Raw genomic sequence first — 17,607 nt, forward strand, 5'->3', positions numbered from 1 at the left:
ACTACTTGCAACAGAAGGAAGGTACCCCCAGTAAACCATTGCACCTCCTGCCCACCCCTTCTCCTGGCTCCTTAAATCTACGCAGCCTGATGGCCTCAGAAGATCTGGAGTGAGATTTGGTGATGTCCCTACAATGCTACTCACTGTTCTCTTTGCTGGAGAGGAAGCTGCACCTGAGAACCTACAATGCAAAGATCTCCCTGCTTGTACTTCATCCATTCTCTGGATCTGCGCAGTCATCAGATAACTACTAGTCATCTGGAGTCAGCTCTGACACGAGGAGCAAAGCTCTGTCTCTACCAAAATTGTTGCCTCCACAAAGAGAGACAGTGCAGAAAAGGGCATGGTAAGTCTGTATTAGAGAAAAGATCAGCTGCTGGAAGCCCACAGGTATTACTGGTGACTAGTCCCTCCCTTTGCCTTTTTTGGGCTTCCAAAGTAGAGATCCACTTTAAAAAAACATTGCCGATCACTCGGTTCTCAGGGCTCCCTAAGCAGAGAGCTGGTGACTGTCAGTCACCGTCTTTCTGCTTTGTCCCCCCGCTCATGCTCACTAGAGTGCTGGGCTGTGGAGGGGACGGCTTGCTGAAAGGCAGAGCTGGGTGCTGGTCCAGGCATGTGGGCGAATCCCGACTTCATTGTCATGATCTTGCCCAAGCCTGGACCAGCTCTGAGATGTCAGCTGACAGCAAGATTCAGCCCTCTGTCTGCTGAGAAGGGGTCACAGGAGTGCAGAATGAACAGCACTCCTGTGATCCACAGGAGAAGTACAGCCAAATGAGATTTCCCCGTACTTCTCCTTTAAATTGAAATCAGAAAACATGATAGTAATTAAGTCCCATAGCCTGTACCAGTGGTCTCAAAACTGTGGCCTGGGGACCGGATGTGGCCCTTTGCTTGCCTTTATATGGCCCTTGGACATATGTCACCCACGAAGGGGCACAGTTCCTCCCAATAACACCAATCATGAGGCACAATTCCTACTAATGACACCAACGATGGGATAAATTTCCTACCAATGACACAAACAATGAGGCCCAATGCCACCAATGATGGGTTAATTCCTCCCAATGACACCAACAATGGGGCTCAATGTCACCAATGATGGGGTACAGTTTCTCCCAATAACACCAACAATGAGACCAAGGATGGGGCATAATTCCTACCAAAGACACCAACTATGGGGTTTAATTCTTCTTACTGACACCAAAGATGGGAAATTGTTTACTCCAACTGCTGCTGGGACATTTTCTACCCCCGATGGCCACAGTCTGGCCCCTCTAAAACCTGAAGGAAAGTAAACTGGCCCTTTGCTTAGAAAGTTTGGAGACCCCTGGCCTATACTAACCTTCATATCCTGCATGCTGGTCATTGCAAAGTGGGGGGCAAGTCCAGACGCATAGATCATACACACCAATCCCATGTAGAAAATCACATATGACCCATGATCCTTGTAGTCCTGGTGACAGAAAGAAAAATTGTTACAACAACAAATTCATTTTTTTTAATTAGAAAGCAAACCAAAAAATATTTTTGAGGACAATGTTCCTCTCCGATCCAGTAGTTCTCATTGTGTGGTCCAGCCCTTAGGGTTAGGTACAAACACCTTTATTACGTAGGACTGACCTGCTGTGTGAAGTATGCAGTGTCTGTGACAGATACAGCACAGAGAGCAGTTCAGATGGAGCTGTGTACTCCAGATCCCTCTGCCCGGCCCAAATTCCTTCCCTCACCCCCACCCCGTCTGTTCAGTTGAGTACAGGAGGGAAGAGAAGGGCAGCAATCTCATATAGTGTAATGACTGCATGAGGAGAGAGCGGGAGGTGAGCTGTCTGCTACTCACATCCTGCATGGCAGTCCTGACCTGGCGCGAATATGCGGCAGTTTTCTATTGTGAAAACTGACACATTCCCTCTGATAACAATAGAGCAGATCCAGTGCCAGTTCCTCTGCAATAGAAACTGGTGCAGGTGGTGATGGTGCATTGCCGTGCATTAAAATAACCTCATGACCTGACAGAGAAGTAAACCAGGAACGGGCAGACGGGTACTCACAGGCATGATGGGGTCATTCCACACCCTGATCCTCTCCGTGGAGTTATAGATCCTCATAAAGGCGTTACTGATAATATTAACCAATACCGGGAGGATATTGTGTGCTCTGGGGTTTCCGATTATTTTGTACCCGTAACCCTAAAAAAATAAAAGCAGGAAAGTGACATCATACAAAATAAATATGTTCAAGAGAATTGTCTTTTGGACTTGTGCACACGTGCATGCCCTAGGCATCTACTGAATGTTTTCCAGAACTGGAACATCAGTCTGGGAGTTCTAAGTGTCAAGGCCACATAAATTAATTTCATGATTTCATGCATTTTCATCCAATGTGATTGGATTTAGAGTGTATGTATAGCAAAGCATTTTTTGGTAGTTTTGGATAGAGTAGGGAAGCATTGCAACCCATATAAGGTTATCTTTTTCTGTCTTCATACACAGATAGTGTAGACAATTGTGCTCTTCCGAAGTCGTGGTAACAGTTTGGTGAAGACCTTTTTCTAATCCAGCATAACTGTGCCCCCCCTCGGAGCAATGAATACAAACCAGGTCTCAGGTGTACAAAGCCAGCTCCATAAAGATATGGTTTACCAGTATGATGTGGAGAACCTTGAGGGCCTACACTGAGCCATGACCTCAACCCTAGTGAACGCCTTTGCGATGAATCAAAATGCTGATTGCAAGCCAGGTCTTCTGTGTATAAAGCCAGCTCCATAAACATATGGTTTGACCAGTATGGTGTGTTGAACCTTGACGGCCTACATTGAGCCTTGACCTCAACCCCAGTGAATGCCTTAGCAATGAATTGAAATACTGATTGCAAGCCAGGTCTTCTGTGTATAAAGCCAGCTCCATAAAGATATGGTTTGACCAGTATGGTGTGTTGAACCTTGAGGGCCTACATTGAGCCTTGACCTCAACCCTAGTGAACGCCTTTGTGATGAATTGAAATACTGATTGCAAGCCAGGTTTTCTGTGTATAAAGCCAGCTTGATACAGAGCTGGTTGGACCAATATGGTGTGGCGATCTTCAGGACCTATATTGAGCCTTGACCTCAACCCCAGCGAACGCCTTTACGATGAATTGAAATGCTAATTGCAAGCCAGGTCTTCTGTGTACAAAGCCAGCTTGATACAGAGCTGGTTGGACCAGATCTTCTCATCCATTAATCCATCCACAAATGGGCCCAAATATCCACAGACATTCTAAAATCTTGTGGAAAGCCTTCTGAGAAGAGTGGGAGCTGTTATAGACACAAAGAAGGAATAACGCGACATGGTTTGGAGGAACATGAATGCTGTATACAGTGTACAAAGCCAGCTTGATACAGAGCTGGTTGGACCAGATCTTCTCACCTATTATCAGTACCTCCTTGTGGAAAGCCTTCCGAGAAGAGTGGGGGCTGTTATAGACAAAAAGAAGGGATAACTCAACATGGTTTGACCAGTTTGATGTGGAGGAACTTGAATGCTGTATGCAGAGCCCTGACCTCAACCCTACACCTTTGCTAGGATGACAGATTATGAGCCAGGTCTTCTCCTCCAACATCAGCACCTGACCGCACAGATAGACACAAATTCCCACAGACACAAAATTTTGCAGAAATCCTTCCCTGGAGTGTTAAGGCTGTTATAGACACAAAAGTGGGATAACCCAACATGGTTTGGCCAGTATGGTGTGGAGGAACTTGAATGTCCTTTATGGAACCCTGACCTCAACCCCACTGAACACATTTGGGATGAATTGGAACCAGATCCTCTCGTCCATGTGGAAATTCTTCTCAAGAGAGTGGAGGATGTTATAGCCACAAAGGGAGCAACTCAATTAAAAACTGCATATTAATGGTCATGGTTTTGGAACGGGATGCCCAACAATCTCAAATAGGTGTGATGGTTAGGGGTACACATACTATGGCCATATATTGTATAACGTATGCATAGCATGATTTTCTTGATTTAGAGACTAGTGATAATGTTATCAGTATTGTCTACACAGTGATGTGCCCGTGCTGTATAGATCAGGAATATGGAAGGGGACATGTCCTGTTGGGTTATTTTCAGCATCCCTAGTGGTGGAGAAATGTTACTTTGTAAGAAAGTTTTATTACCGTGTTGTTGCCTCGTGTGATCTCTATAGCTCCGTTGTAGGCCGTAGTGTTTTTATCATAAGGACCATCCACAACATCCACGGCGATATCTTGAGCCATGATACCATGAAGGAGATTCTCAATGGGGAGACCTATTTGGAGAAATACTGGAAGTCACCATTATGGAAGGTTATGGTTTAGTTAAAAGAAAGCTTAGTGACATGTACGGGTTAATAGTAAAAACATGGCGGTTGTAGGGTTGACTCCTACAGATGGAAATTTGTTTAACTTTTTGGTAACATTTTCTTTTGCCTATAGATCAATTTATTATTATTTTTTTTGCTGTGAGGATGCCTCAAGTATTCACACATCTGTCACAAATTGCCATAATGGGAGTAATATACAGTGACTTGAAAAAGTATTCACACCCCTTGAAATTTTCCACATTTTGTCATGTTACAACCAAAAACGTAAATGTATTTTTGGGGATTTTATGTGATAGACCAACACAAAGTGTCACATCATTGTGAAGTGGAAGGAAAATTATAAATGGTTTTCAAAAAAAAAGTGTGGCATGCATTTTTATTCAACCCCCTTTACTCTGATACCTCTAATAAAATCTAGTGGATCCAATTGCCTTTAGAAGTCACCTATTTAGTAAATAGAGTCCACCTGTGTGTCATTTCATCTCATTATAAATACAGCTGTTCTGTGAAGTCCTCAGAAGTTTGTTTTAGAGAATCTTAGTGAACAAACAGTATTTTGAAAGGCCAGGGATTACACCAGCACCAGACAGGTCAGGGATGAAGTTGTGGAGAAGTATAAAGCAGGGTCAGGTTATAAATAAAATCTCCCAAGCTTTGACCATCTCACAGAGCTCTGTTCAATCCATCATCCGAAAATGGAAAGAATATGGGCACAACTGCAAACCTACCAAGATGTGGCCGTCCACCTAAACTGACCGGGCCGGGCAAGGAGAGCATTCATCAGAGAAGAGCCAAGAGGTCCATGGTAACTCTGGAGGAGCTGCAGAGATCCACAGCTCAGGGGGGAGAATCTGTCCACAGGACAACTATTAGTCGTCTCTCCACAAATCTGCCCTTTATGGAAGAGTGACAAGAAGAAAGACATTGGAGGAAGAAAGTCATAAGAAGTTCCTTGTAGTTTGTGAGAAGCCATGTGGGGGACACAGCAAACATGTGGAAGAAGGTGATCTGGTCAGATGAGACCAAAATTTAACTTTTTAGCCTAAAAGCAAAACGCTATGTGTGGGGAAAACTAACACCGCCCATCCCCCTGAACACACCATCCCCACCGTGAGACATAGCGGTGGCAGAATCTGTTATGCAGCGTACACACGACTGGACTTTTCAATGGACTAGGTCGACGGTCTTCCCGACGGACTTTCGGCGGAGGTCCGATGGACTTTCTGAACGAACAGACTTGGCCACACATGACTGGACTAAGTCAGTTCAAAAGTCTGTTCATTTTGAATGTGAAGATGTAAACAGAACTAAACAAGGAAGTTCAATAGCCAATAGCTGCCCTTGCGTCATATTTGGTCCGTTGGACTAGCACACAGACGAATGGTTTTCACAATTTTTAGTCCGTCGGACTTGAGTCAATCAGATAGATTTGAAACATGTTCTATTTCTAGGTCCCTCTGACTTTTGGGAAAAAAAAGTCCGCTGGAGCCCACACGCGATCAAATTGTCAGACGGATTCCGGTCCGCTGGACCAAGCCTGCCAGTCGTGTGTACGCGGCATTAGAGTCTGCAAAAGACTTGAGACCGGGGCGGAGGTTCCCCTTCCAGCAGCACAATGACTCGAAACATCCAGCTAGAGCTACAATGGAATGGTTTACATCAAAGCATATTCATGTGTTAGAATGGGCCAGTCACAGCCCAGACCTAAATCCCATTGAGAATCTGTGGCCAGACTTGAAAATTGCTGATCACAGACGCTCTCCATCCAATCTGACAGAGCTTGAGATATTTTACAAAGAAGAAGAATGGGCAGAAATGTCCTCTCTAGATGGGCAAAGCTGGTAGAGACACCCCCAAAAAGACTTGCAGCTGTAATTACTAGACATGTGCATTCGTTTTCGTCCGAATGCATTTTCGTCCGAATTTCAGCTATTTTCGTTTTCGTTTTGACAAACGATAACGAAAGCAGAAAATCCGAAAAACGAAAGATCCGACATAAATAAATGCTTTATTTTCGTTTTCATTGTTACAACAGTTCGATATAGAATAGGAGATTCGACATGACTCTGACAATAACAATCTGTCTATAGAACCTGTGGTCGAATGTGCCTAACCTTACCTCTATTAGTCCAAGATTATATAGAGAAAATATTCGACAGAGAAAAAAGATTTGACACAGAGAAAAGATTCTGCAAGTTACTGTCCTAAAAAGTGTTTGGGGACCCGGGTCCTGCCCCAGGGGACATGGATCAATGCAAAAAAAAGTTTTAAAAACGGCCGTTTTTTCGGGAGCAGTGATTTTAATAATGATTAAAGTGAAACAATAAAAGTGTAATATTCCTTTAAATTTCGTAGGGGGGGGTTGTCTATAGTATGCCTGTGAAGGGGCGCATGTTTCCCGTGCTTAGAACTGTCCCTGCACAAAGTGTCATTTATGCAGGAAAAAAAGTCCTTTAAAATCACTCGCAGCTATTATGAATTGTCGGCTCCGTAATACAGAGAACACTCATTGAAAGTCATTGATAAAAAAATAAAAAAATAAATTAAAAAAAAAAGCGTGGGGGTCCCCCAAATTCAATTAACAGGCCCTTCAGGTCTGGTATGGATATTAAGGGGAACCCTGCCTCAAATTTAGGAAAAAATTTGACGTAGGGTTCCCCCTAAATATCCATAACCAGACCCTTCAGGTCTGGTATGGATATTAAGGGGAACCCCGCGTCAAATTAAAAAAAAATTGACGTGGGGGTCCCCCTAAAAATCCATACCAGACCCTTTATCCGAGCACGCAACCTGGCAGGCCGCAGGAAAAGAGGGGGGGACGAGAGAGCGCCCCCCCTCCCTCCTGAACCGTACCAGGCCACATGCCCTCAACATTGGGAGGATGCTTTGGGGGTCTGTGACCCCTCAAAGCACCTTGTCCCCATGTTGATGAGGACAAGGGCCTCATCCCCACAACCGTGGCCGGTGGTTGTGGAGGTCTGCGGGCGGGGGGCTTATCACAATCTGGAAGCCCCCTTTAACAAGGGGACCCCCAGATCCCGCCCCCCCCCCCTGTTTGAAATGGTAAGGGGGTACAAAAGTACCCCTACCATTTCACAAAGAAAGTGTAAAAAATAGTTAAATAAGACAAACACACTTTTGAAAAATATCTTTATTAAAAATAAAAAAAATAAAAAAAAAAAGATTCCAGCGGTGGTAATCCACTCTTGCTATCCAGCGACGGACGGTCATCTCTCCAGCGATGTCTCATCTCGTCCAGCGCAGCGAATACATCCTTCTTCTGTCTCCACTGTGGAGACACTGCAAGGATTCCGGCGGCCTGACGTTTCTTATATACGGAGGGCGGGGCCACCCGTCACCTGACCCCGCCCCCCTCTGACGCAAGGGGAAACCCGGGGTTCCCTGTGACGTATGGGTGACCCCGCACCCCTCTGATGTAACACAGGCAGGTTTCCGTTACATCAGAGGAGGCGGGGTCACATATACGTCACGGGGAACCCCGGGTTTCCCCTTGCGTCAGAGGGGGCGGGGTCAGGTGACGGGTGGCCCCGCCCTCCGTATATAAGAAACGTTAGGCCGCCGGAATCCTTGCAATGTCTCCTCTGCGGAGACAGAAGAAGGATGTATTCGCTGCGCTGGATGAGATGAGACATCGCTGGAGAGATGACCGTCCGTCGCTGGATAGCAAGAGTGGATTACCACCGCTGGAATCTTTTTTTTATTTTTTTTATTTTTAATAAAGATATTTTTCAAAAGTGCGTTTGTCTTATTTAACTATTTTTTACACTTTCTTTGTGAAATGGTAGGGGTACTTTTGTACCCCCTTACCATTTCAAACAGGGGGGGGCCGGGATCTGGGGGTCCCCTTGTTAAAGGGGGCTTCCAGATTGTGATAAGCCCCCCGCCCGCAGACCTCCACAACCACCGGCCACGGTTGTGGGGATGAGGCCCTTGTCCTCATCAACATGGGGACAAGGTGCTTTGAGGGGTCACAGACCCCCAAAGCATCCTCCCAATGTTGGGGGAATGTGGCCTGGTACGGTTCAGGGGGGAGGGGGGGCCGCTCTCTCGTCCCCCCCTCTTTTCCTGCGGCCTGCCAGGTTGCGTGCTCGGATAAAGGGTCTGGTATGGATTTTTAGGGGGACCCCCACGTCAATTTTTTTTTAATTTGACGCGGGGTTCCCCTTAATATCCATACCAGACCTGAAGGGTCTGGTTATGGATATTTAGGGGGAACCCCACGTCAAATTTTTTCTTAAATTTGAGGCAGGGTTCCCCTTAATATCCATACCAGACCTGAAGGGCCTGGTAATTGAATTTGGGGGACCCCCACGCTTTTTTTATTTATTTTTTATTTTTTTATTTTTTTTATCAATGACTTTCAATGAGTGTTCTCTGTATTACGGAGCCGACAATTCATAATAGCTGCGAGTGATTTTAAAGGACTTTTTTTCCTGCATAAATGACACTTTGTGCAGGGACAGTTCTAAGCACGGGAAACATGCGCCCCTTCACAGGCATACTATAGACAACTCCCCCCTACGAAATTTAAAGTAATATTACACTTTTATTGTTTCACTTTAATCATTATTAAAATCACTGCTCCTGAAAAAACGGCCGTTTTTAAAACTTTTATTTGCATTGATACATGTCCCCTGGGGCAGGACCCGGGTCCCCAAACACTTTTTAGGACAGTAACTTGCAAATTAGTCTTTAAAATGAGCACTTTAGATTTTGAATGTTGGAGTCCCATAGACTTTAATAGGGTTCTAAAGTATGCTATATACTAGCTCCGTCGAATCTTCTTTATACATTCGACAGACACCATAAGCCTTCAAAGACAGATTCGACCGTAATTCATGTGGATTTTCGGACGAATGCAATTTTTGAACGAAAAACGAAATAAATAAAAACGAATTTCGGGAGTAACTAAATAAATTAAGTTTTCGGACGAAAACGAAATTCCGAAACAAAATATTTTACTCTGCACATGTCTAGTAATTACAGAGAAAGGGGGTTCTACAAAGTATTGACTCCGGGGGGCGCCATACAAATGCCTTCCTACACTTTTCACATATTTATTTGTATCATTTATCATTTTCCTTACACTTCACAATTATGTGCCACTTTGTGTTGGTCCATCACATAAAATCCCAATAAAATACATTTACGTTTTTGGTTGTAACATGAAAAATGTGGGGAATTTCAAGGGGTATGAATATTTTGCATATTCAATACTGGCCATAATGCAGTATTTTCTTCATTGGGATATTTCAGGAAAATTCTACAATAGGGCCACTAAATAGAGCTGACAATAATGACTTTGACAGTTGTGAGAATGCTTGAGGCATTTCCACAGTGATCTTTTTATAAATAGACTCCAAGGAGTAGAGACTTTATGGAGTTGATTTGCTAAAATGGAAGAGTGCAAAATCTGGTGCAGCTTTGCATAGAAACCAATCAGCTTCCAGTTTTTTTTTTTTTATGTCAAAGCTTAAAGAGGAAGTAAACCCTGATGGGTGTTACTTCCTCTTTGTTTCCCTGCAAAAGTAAAGCATAATGGACTACTATGCATCGCATAGCATAGTAGCCCATTATGTGTCCCTTACCTGACACAGGAGCCGGCGATGTCACCGCTGTCCCCTCTTCCACGAAGCGTCCATCTTCCTTTCCGGGTATCGTGGCTCCGGCGCTGTGATTGGTTGGAGCCGCAATGACATCACTCCCGCGTATGCGCTCAGGAGCCACCACTAACGGCATGATCGTGTAGGCTTAGGAGATATTTCTTGCACCTACAGGTAAGCCTTAATCTAGGCTTACCTGTAGGTAAAAGTGGTCTGTAAGGGTTTACAACCACTTTAACTGAACAAGCTGAAGTTAGAAGCTGATTGGCTACCATGCAGAACTGCACCAGATTCTGCACTCTCCAGTTTTAGTAAGCGAACCCCTATATGTTTCGTCTGCCCCAAAAAATAATTTGCCTGTCTATTAGTACTTTTTGTGTAGTGCATGAACAGTGCAGTGCACATTCCCGGCATCTATAAAAAGAATGGAGCTGGGTGACAGGAAGATGTAACTGCAACACCCACTAATGGTGGAAGAAAGAAGATGCCAGGCCAGAAGAAGCCTAGAAGGAGACTGCAGTGATGAGGTGGAGCGTGGACCATGCATAGCCGGGAGGAGGCCAGTCTAAGTCACCATAAGGTGGAACATTCCTGGACATTATAGTGAATGTTCTCGGAACTGGTGCTTCAGTTCTGCTTTAAGACTGAGAATGTTTTTTGATTTGCCAAATGAAATATTTAAGATTAGAGTGCTGAAAACTGAAAATGACGCCCCCCTTTTGGTTTTGTACCGGTGGTGTTGACGAGCAGAAGATTGGAGTAATATCTGTGGGCCCGATCTCCGGGTCTTCGGAAGTAAAGCTGTGGCGTCAGCTCCCAGGTGCTTTTGGAGTACAAACTGTTCACGAGTATGGTGGTGGTAATCACGGGAAGGATGAACAATACCAGCAGAAGAAGTCTGAAATTCAAGATGGCGTGTTACATGCATATTAAATTAAGGACAACTACACACAATCTCCTAGTTCCATTCCTATATTGCATCTGACAGGTGTGATTGGCAGTAAGCTGCTGCTGCTTCAACACCAATGTGTCATGGTTATGCAATAGAGTTTGGTCTGCTTACCTGTTTCCACGTGTTCATCTCTAGAGACCAGCCGACCCTCACCTGACTGCTTTTGTAATCCATCCTCTGGCATGACTCCACCCTAGCTCCTATCAGAGAACTGAACCTGTGCACTGCAGGCCAACCCCACTGATCAACCATTGTGTATTCCTTTGTGTGTTAGCTTCCTGTTACCTGCCGTGTGCTCTTCTGTTGTTCCGGTACCGACTTTGGCGTGTTTTTGACTATCCCTGTTTGCATGTGATTCTGACCTTTTGGCGTGTCCCTGACTATTCCTGTCTGCTTGTGGCCCCGACCTTGGCTTTGTCCCTCACCATCCCTATCCTCCTGTTGCTTACTGTGGGTGTGAGCTGGGGGACCCTGGGGGTCGCGACCTGGAGCCAGTTGCGGCCAAGTCCATCCTCACCACTCGAGGCTCTGGTGAACACCTGCTGGCTCTTAGACTCTTAGGCCGCGTACACACGGGCGGATTGTCCGCCCAACTAAGTTCGTCAGACAGTCTGACAGACAGTCCGTCCAACTTTTGAATGAACGGACTTGACCACATACGACGAACAGACAGTCCGCTGAAAACGTGCGCGATGACGTGTACAGCACGTACGACGGGACTAGAAATTCGACGTCCAATACACTGCAATGCAACTTTCGGCCGTGTAAATCCTTTCTGAGCATGCGCCATACTTAGTCCGTCCAACTTGCCTACTCACGAGCGGACTGTCCGCTGAAATCAAGTTTTTTTTTTTTTTTTTAAAGTTATCTTTATTGACATTTCAAGATGTGAACAAAACACTACAGAGCCTATTGGGCATACCCAGGCTCGATCACTACAACTTACCAACTAAGAGAGAAACAAAAACAAAAACAAAAAACAACAAAAAACAAAACCAAACAAAAGGGTAAGGCATTACATAAAAACATGCATACCCACCCAAACCACTGTACGCTCAACCACCTGTGTAGAATATTCATATCAACCTGCCGATTCTACATATCCCCCACAAGGCTTACTCGAAATACTTAGGAGACAAAGTGTACATTATAATTACATCGTTGCATGCACGCTCCCCCCTCCCCCCTAACTATTGATTGAGCAACCCAGAGGGTTTATGAGGCCATAGATGCCACTTGGACAATTGGGGTACTTAGTGGAACGATACTAATCGTCCATCGAGTCAGCATTGGTGGACAGTGAGTCCGTCCAGATATCCCATACTTTGTAGAATTTTTTGGCACAACCGCGGGACAGGTAGGTGGTAGAGCCGCATTCACTAACCTCTTCCAAAAATTTAAGGAGGGCGCAGATGATGCCTTCCATCTGAGTACTATCGACTTGCGGGCATAGTAAAGTAATAATCCTAGCAGGGTTCTGATTGCCCGGCCTGGGGCCAATGGTTCCACAAGTCCCAGCAGGCATACCTCTACAGACAGTGGTACTGGTACCGTGGTGATGGTCGTAATAGAGTTGGTCACCGCAGACCAAAAAATTCCGATCTGAGGACAGCTCCAAAATATGTGAATAAAATCTGCTGGGGACGATTTGCATCTCCAGCAGGAGGCGGGAATAGATGGATAAATTTTGTGCAGATGCGCGGGCGTGTAATAAACCCTATGTACTATTTTAAATTGCACTAATTTATCTCTAGCTGATACTAGCTGTGAAAAAGGACATTCCCAGATTTCCTCCCAATCCTCAGCGTCTAGTGAGGGGAAGTCGACCACCCACTTTGCCTGGAGGTTTTCTAGTCCCGTGTGTATGTTAGGAAGTATCGCTTTATATATAGTGGATAAGGCGCTGAAACCAAGTTTCGGCGGACAATCTTACGGAAATTCCGAAAGACTTATGCCGGCCATACACGATGCGAATTCCGAACGACCCGTCGAACGATAAAGGAAAGCGGCACTCACAACAACATGCGAATGTGCCATCAATTAAGTACGAAAATCGTACGTTAAAACACTATGTTTTAACGGGTTTTTTTTATTCCGTGTTGGTTTCCTTCTGGTTCAAACTTTCCAGAGATCGTGCGCAGTTCATTTTCTTATGTCAAATCGTCCAACTCTGCCATTAACGATACGATTTTTGGACGATTTTTGAAAAAAAAAACAACATGTTGGATTTGTCAATTTGCCCTGTCGTAGGAAAATCGCATGTCGCGCATACCACACTAACGATACGAAAATCGGTCGATTTTACTTTCGCTCGGATTTTCGTTCGGAATTCGCATCGTGTATGGCCGGCATTAGTCCGTCAGACTGTCCGCTGAAACAGTCTGCTGAAGCCCACACACGAGCGGATTGTCCGCTGAAACACGGTTCAGCGGACTAAGTTGGACAGACAGTCCGCCCGTGTGTACGCGGCCTTAGACTCCACGTTCGCAGCAGTCAGCCGCGCCCCAGGGAATCTTACGCTCTAACCCCGGTGGGACCTGTCTCCCGTCCGCAGCAGTCAGCCGTAGGATCCACAACCTTGCGGTGCACTCCTGATAACTACGGTGTGCATGTGTCACCTCGCCTCAAGGTGACCTGACACAATGTTCCCAACTCCACCGATCAGATAAACCAAAAGTAGTATACTGTATATCTTATGCCGCGTATACACGACTGGACTTTCCGAACAGACTAGGTCCGACAGTCCTCCCAACGGACTTTCGGCGGAGTTCTGACGGACTTTCCGAACCAACGGACTTGCCCACACATGAACGGACTAAGTCCGTCCGAAAGGCTGTTAGTTTTGAACGTGATGACGTAAACAGGACTAAACAAGGAAGTTAAATAGCCAATAGCCAATAGCTTCCCTTGCGTCGTATTTGGTCCGTCGGACCAGCACACAGACTAACGGTTTTCCAGATTTTAATCTGTCAGAGTTGAGTCTGTTGGATAGATTTGAAACATGTTCTATTTCTAGGTCCTAGTTCTAGAATAACAATCAGACTAGCCCACACATGATCGGATTGTCCGACGGACTAATCCCTTCAGACCTAGTCTGCCGGAAAGTCCGGTCATGTGTACGCGGCATTAGGAGAAAAGTACACTATATGGGGGCCACATCTCCAAATTATGGCATTTCAGGTATCTCTAGTGACGGGTCCAGGTAATACTTCATCATACAAAGACATTGTAGACGATAGGGCTCTTCCAACCTTGTGGTAAAAATTTGAGGAAGACCCTTTTCTGTTCCACCATGACTGAGCCCCTGTGTACAAACCAGCTCCATAAAGACATGGTGTGACCAATTTGGTGTGGAGAACCATGAGTGGCCTCCACAGAGCCCTGACCTCAATCCTACTGAACACCTTTGGGATTAGTTGGAATGGCAAATGTGAGCGAAGTCTTCTGTATACGACACCAGCTCCATAAAGACATGGTTTGACCATTTTGGTTTGGGGGAACCTGAGTGTGCTGCACAGAGCCCTGACCTCAGCCCCACTGAGCACCGTAGAAATGAGTTAGGATGCCGATTGCAAGCCAGGTCTTCTGTGTACATTTTAAAATAAGAAGAATTTTACACATGGAATAACTCTATATACCATACCCCGGTCTCGCCATATCAGAGATCGCCAGAAAGCGATTATACCTACATGGATCGAAAGCCTTTTATGTCATGGATAAGCTTCAAGTATCGGATCCTCGCCACGGCCAACACCTGCTGCCTCCACAATGCCATTCCACTGATGGTGGGCGTACCGGAGTCCGACATCAGAAGGATAGAATCCTCTGGCTCTGAGGAGAAGTGATCCTCTTCTTCATTTTGCTCTTGGGCAAAAACGCCATAATCTGATCATTCAAGATGAGAAAAAGTAATAATTTGGTGTGCTGTACATAGACAGCAAAACTTTAATTGCAAAGACCTTGTTGTGGCATATTTCATTGTCATTAATCGCCATGATAATATAGTCCTTATTACCACGTTGGTAGCAATTTTAACCTCAAGCTTAGCATTGGAATGTAGTTAAAGAGAATGCAAACCCGAACTCCTTGTAAAGAGAATGTAAACCCGAACTCCTTGTAAAGAGAATGTAAACCTGAACTCCTTGTAAAGAGAATGTAAACCCGAACTCCTTGTAAAGAGAATGTAAACCTGAACTCCTTGTAAAGAGAATGTAAACCCGAACTCCTTGTAAAGAGAATGTAAACCTTAACTCCTTGTAAAGAGTATGTAAACCTGAACTCCTTGTAAAGAGTATGTAAACCAAAACTCCTTGTAAAGAGTATGTAAACCCGAACTCCTTGTAAAGAGTATGTAAACCCGAACTCCTTGTAAAGAGTATGTAAACCTGAACTCCTTGGCTCTTTTTGGTTTGTTAAATATAAAATTGAAAGTGTTTTTTTTTTTTTTTTTTTTTTTAGAAAAGTGCAAACAAAATCCTGTTCATCCTGCCAAAAATCCAGTGATCTGGTATCTTCATATAAATTGTGTAGGCAAGTGCAGTCTACCTTCTCTACTACAGGTGGTGCTTAAGTCTTTGGTCTGGATGAGCCGAACCCCCCACCCGATTCGGTTCTCAGCAGAACATCTAAAAAATGTTTTGCCTGTACGTGAACACCGTTAAAGTCTATGGGACACGAATATGAATAATCAAAAGTGCTCATTTTGTGCAGGGACTGTTCTAAACACGGGAAACATGAGCCACTTTACAGGCATATTATAGACACCCCCCAGGTACAAAATTTAAAGGAATATTTCACTTTTATTGTTTCACTTTAAGCATTATTAAATTAACTGCTCCCAAAAAAAAGTTAGTTTTTAAAACTTTTTTTTTGCATTGATCCATGTCCCCTGGGGCAGGACCCGAGTCCCCAAACACTTTTTATGACAATACAATGCATATAAGCCTTTAAAATTGAATTTTACGCGAACATCCCAAATTGTTCGCTATTCAGCGAACAGGCGAACACCCGATGTTCGAGTCGAACATTGGGCTCATCCCTAGTCTTTGTCAGGCTCAGGACTGTGAGAGGCCAATGTTGGAGTTGGGAACCAGGAATGCTCACCCACACCACCTAGTACCACAAACTGTACCGACTCATCCAAAGATTCAACCTTGGGCTCAGGTGAAGAGAAAATAGAAGACATGCCTGGTCCCTTGTATCTTGAGGTCCCCCCGAGTCACTGTCTGCAGTTGAGCCTTCACCAAGTGACTCTACGGGGAATCAAGAGGGAATCAGTCTAACCGCGGGCAGCTCTGCTCTGCAGTTGTTTGAGTTGTTTATTATTCTGCCTACCCATATATTGATTGTGCTTTTATCACCATTGTTATTGTTGTTTCCACTTTATGTTGATGCCGAGGACAGCGCCTGTTAAGGGGGGGTGAGGGGGGAGGGGGTAAACATAGGCAGATGCAATCTATTTTATCTATTTCTCCACTGCAGGTGGCACTCTTCTGCAGTGACACTGCAGTCGGAGAGGAGGTCAAGAGGAACATGATCCCTCTATGGTTTCCTTGGTCACTAGGGAAGCTATCCCATTGGATGCTGCCATCCAATGTGGCTCTAAGCCCTTGTACACACGGTCTGACATTCCGACAACCAAATCCATCGGATTTTGTCCGAAACTGGTGTTGCATACACACGGTCGGACAAAGTTGTCGGAAAATCCGATCGTTCAGAACGTGATGACGTTATTTCGTTACGACGGGACCAGGGGTGGACTGACAACTCATGGGGCCCCCCGGGCAATAGGAGATTATGGGGCCCCCAGGCAATTAGAGATTATGGGGCCACACAGTATACACAAACACACACACACAGTATACAATCACACAGTATACACAGACATGTTTCTATTGGCTGAGAAGGTACTGGAGAGGTGGGGCAGCTATAATCTCTGGATTTTTAGACCAAAAGGATGTCGGTAAGGGACATTTCAGAGATGGATGTAAAAAAAACACAAATTTTTACATACTGTCCCTGATTTTACTGAGGCTGGCAACCCTGATGGAGCCCCCAGTGGGATGGGGCCCTCAGGCAGTGCCCGAGTGGCCCAATGGTCAGTCTGCCCCTAGACGGGACTACGTTCAGGCTAGTAGCCAATAGCTTTGGTCTAGGAATTTGATATGAGCATGCGTGGCACTTTGTCCGATCTGAATTTTCTACAAACGATCGGACAAAGTCCGATCGAATCATGTTGTCAGAAAATTTTACAGCCCAGCTATAAAACTTTGTTGGACGGATATTCCGACGGAAACAGTCCGATAGAGGCCACACACAGTCGGATTATCCGACAACACAGTCCGATCAGACATTTTCCGTCGGAATGTCCGACCATGTGTACAAGGGCTAACAGCCATCTTGGGTCAGGCTGATCCTTATTAAGGCCCTGGCTCCCAGATTTGCCATGTATTTTGCGAGTTGGTAAAGTAGGGACAGCCACCGCATTTAAGAATTGGTAAAAATTTGCAGAATTTCAGAGATTAGAACTGCCAGATTATAAAAACATAAAAAGGTCACCCACCTCCTTTTTCGATCTCGGCCTCTCCTTCCAATTTCAGGAACACATCATCCAGCGTAGTAATAGAGACTCCGTAACTTACAATGTCTCGGCCCACATGTCCCTCCAGGTCAGAGAACAGAGCT

The 17,607-nt window shown here is 45.0% G+C and overlaps 1 protein-coding gene across 3 annotated transcripts in view; it reads right to left on the reverse strand.

The window, feature by feature from the left end:
* The window catches only part of LOC143936210 (ABC-type organic anion transporter ABCA8-like), a 113,611-nt gene that overhangs the window by 45,052 nt on the left and 50,952 nt on the right, over positions 1-17,607 (reverse strand). For all 3 annotated transcript variants that reach the window (XM_077460622.1, XM_077460623.1, XM_077460624.1), the window contains 6 exons: positions 17,486-17,605; positions 14,613-14,808; positions 10,703-10,869; positions 4,163-4,293; positions 2,055-2,192; positions 1,349-1,459 (listed from right to left, as the gene is read on the reverse strand). In XM_077460622.1, the coding sequence (XP_077316748.1) occupies positions 1,349-1,459; positions 2,055-2,192; positions 4,163-4,293; positions 10,703-10,869; positions 14,613-14,808; positions 17,486-17,605 (863 nt within the window). The remainder of the gene's footprint in view (positions 1-1,348; positions 1,460-2,054; positions 2,193-4,162; positions 4,294-10,702; positions 10,870-14,612; positions 14,809-17,485; positions 17,606-17,607) is intronic.

This window comes from Lithobates pipiens, unplaced genomic scaffold, assembly GCF_037356315.1.
Source record: "Lithobates pipiens isolate NorthernLeopardFrog02 unplaced genomic scaffold, aLitPip1_a1.2 Scaffold_28, whole genome shotgun sequence".
Taxonomy (NCBI): domain Eukaryota; kingdom Metazoa; phylum Chordata; class Amphibia; order Anura; family Ranidae; genus Lithobates; species Lithobates pipiens.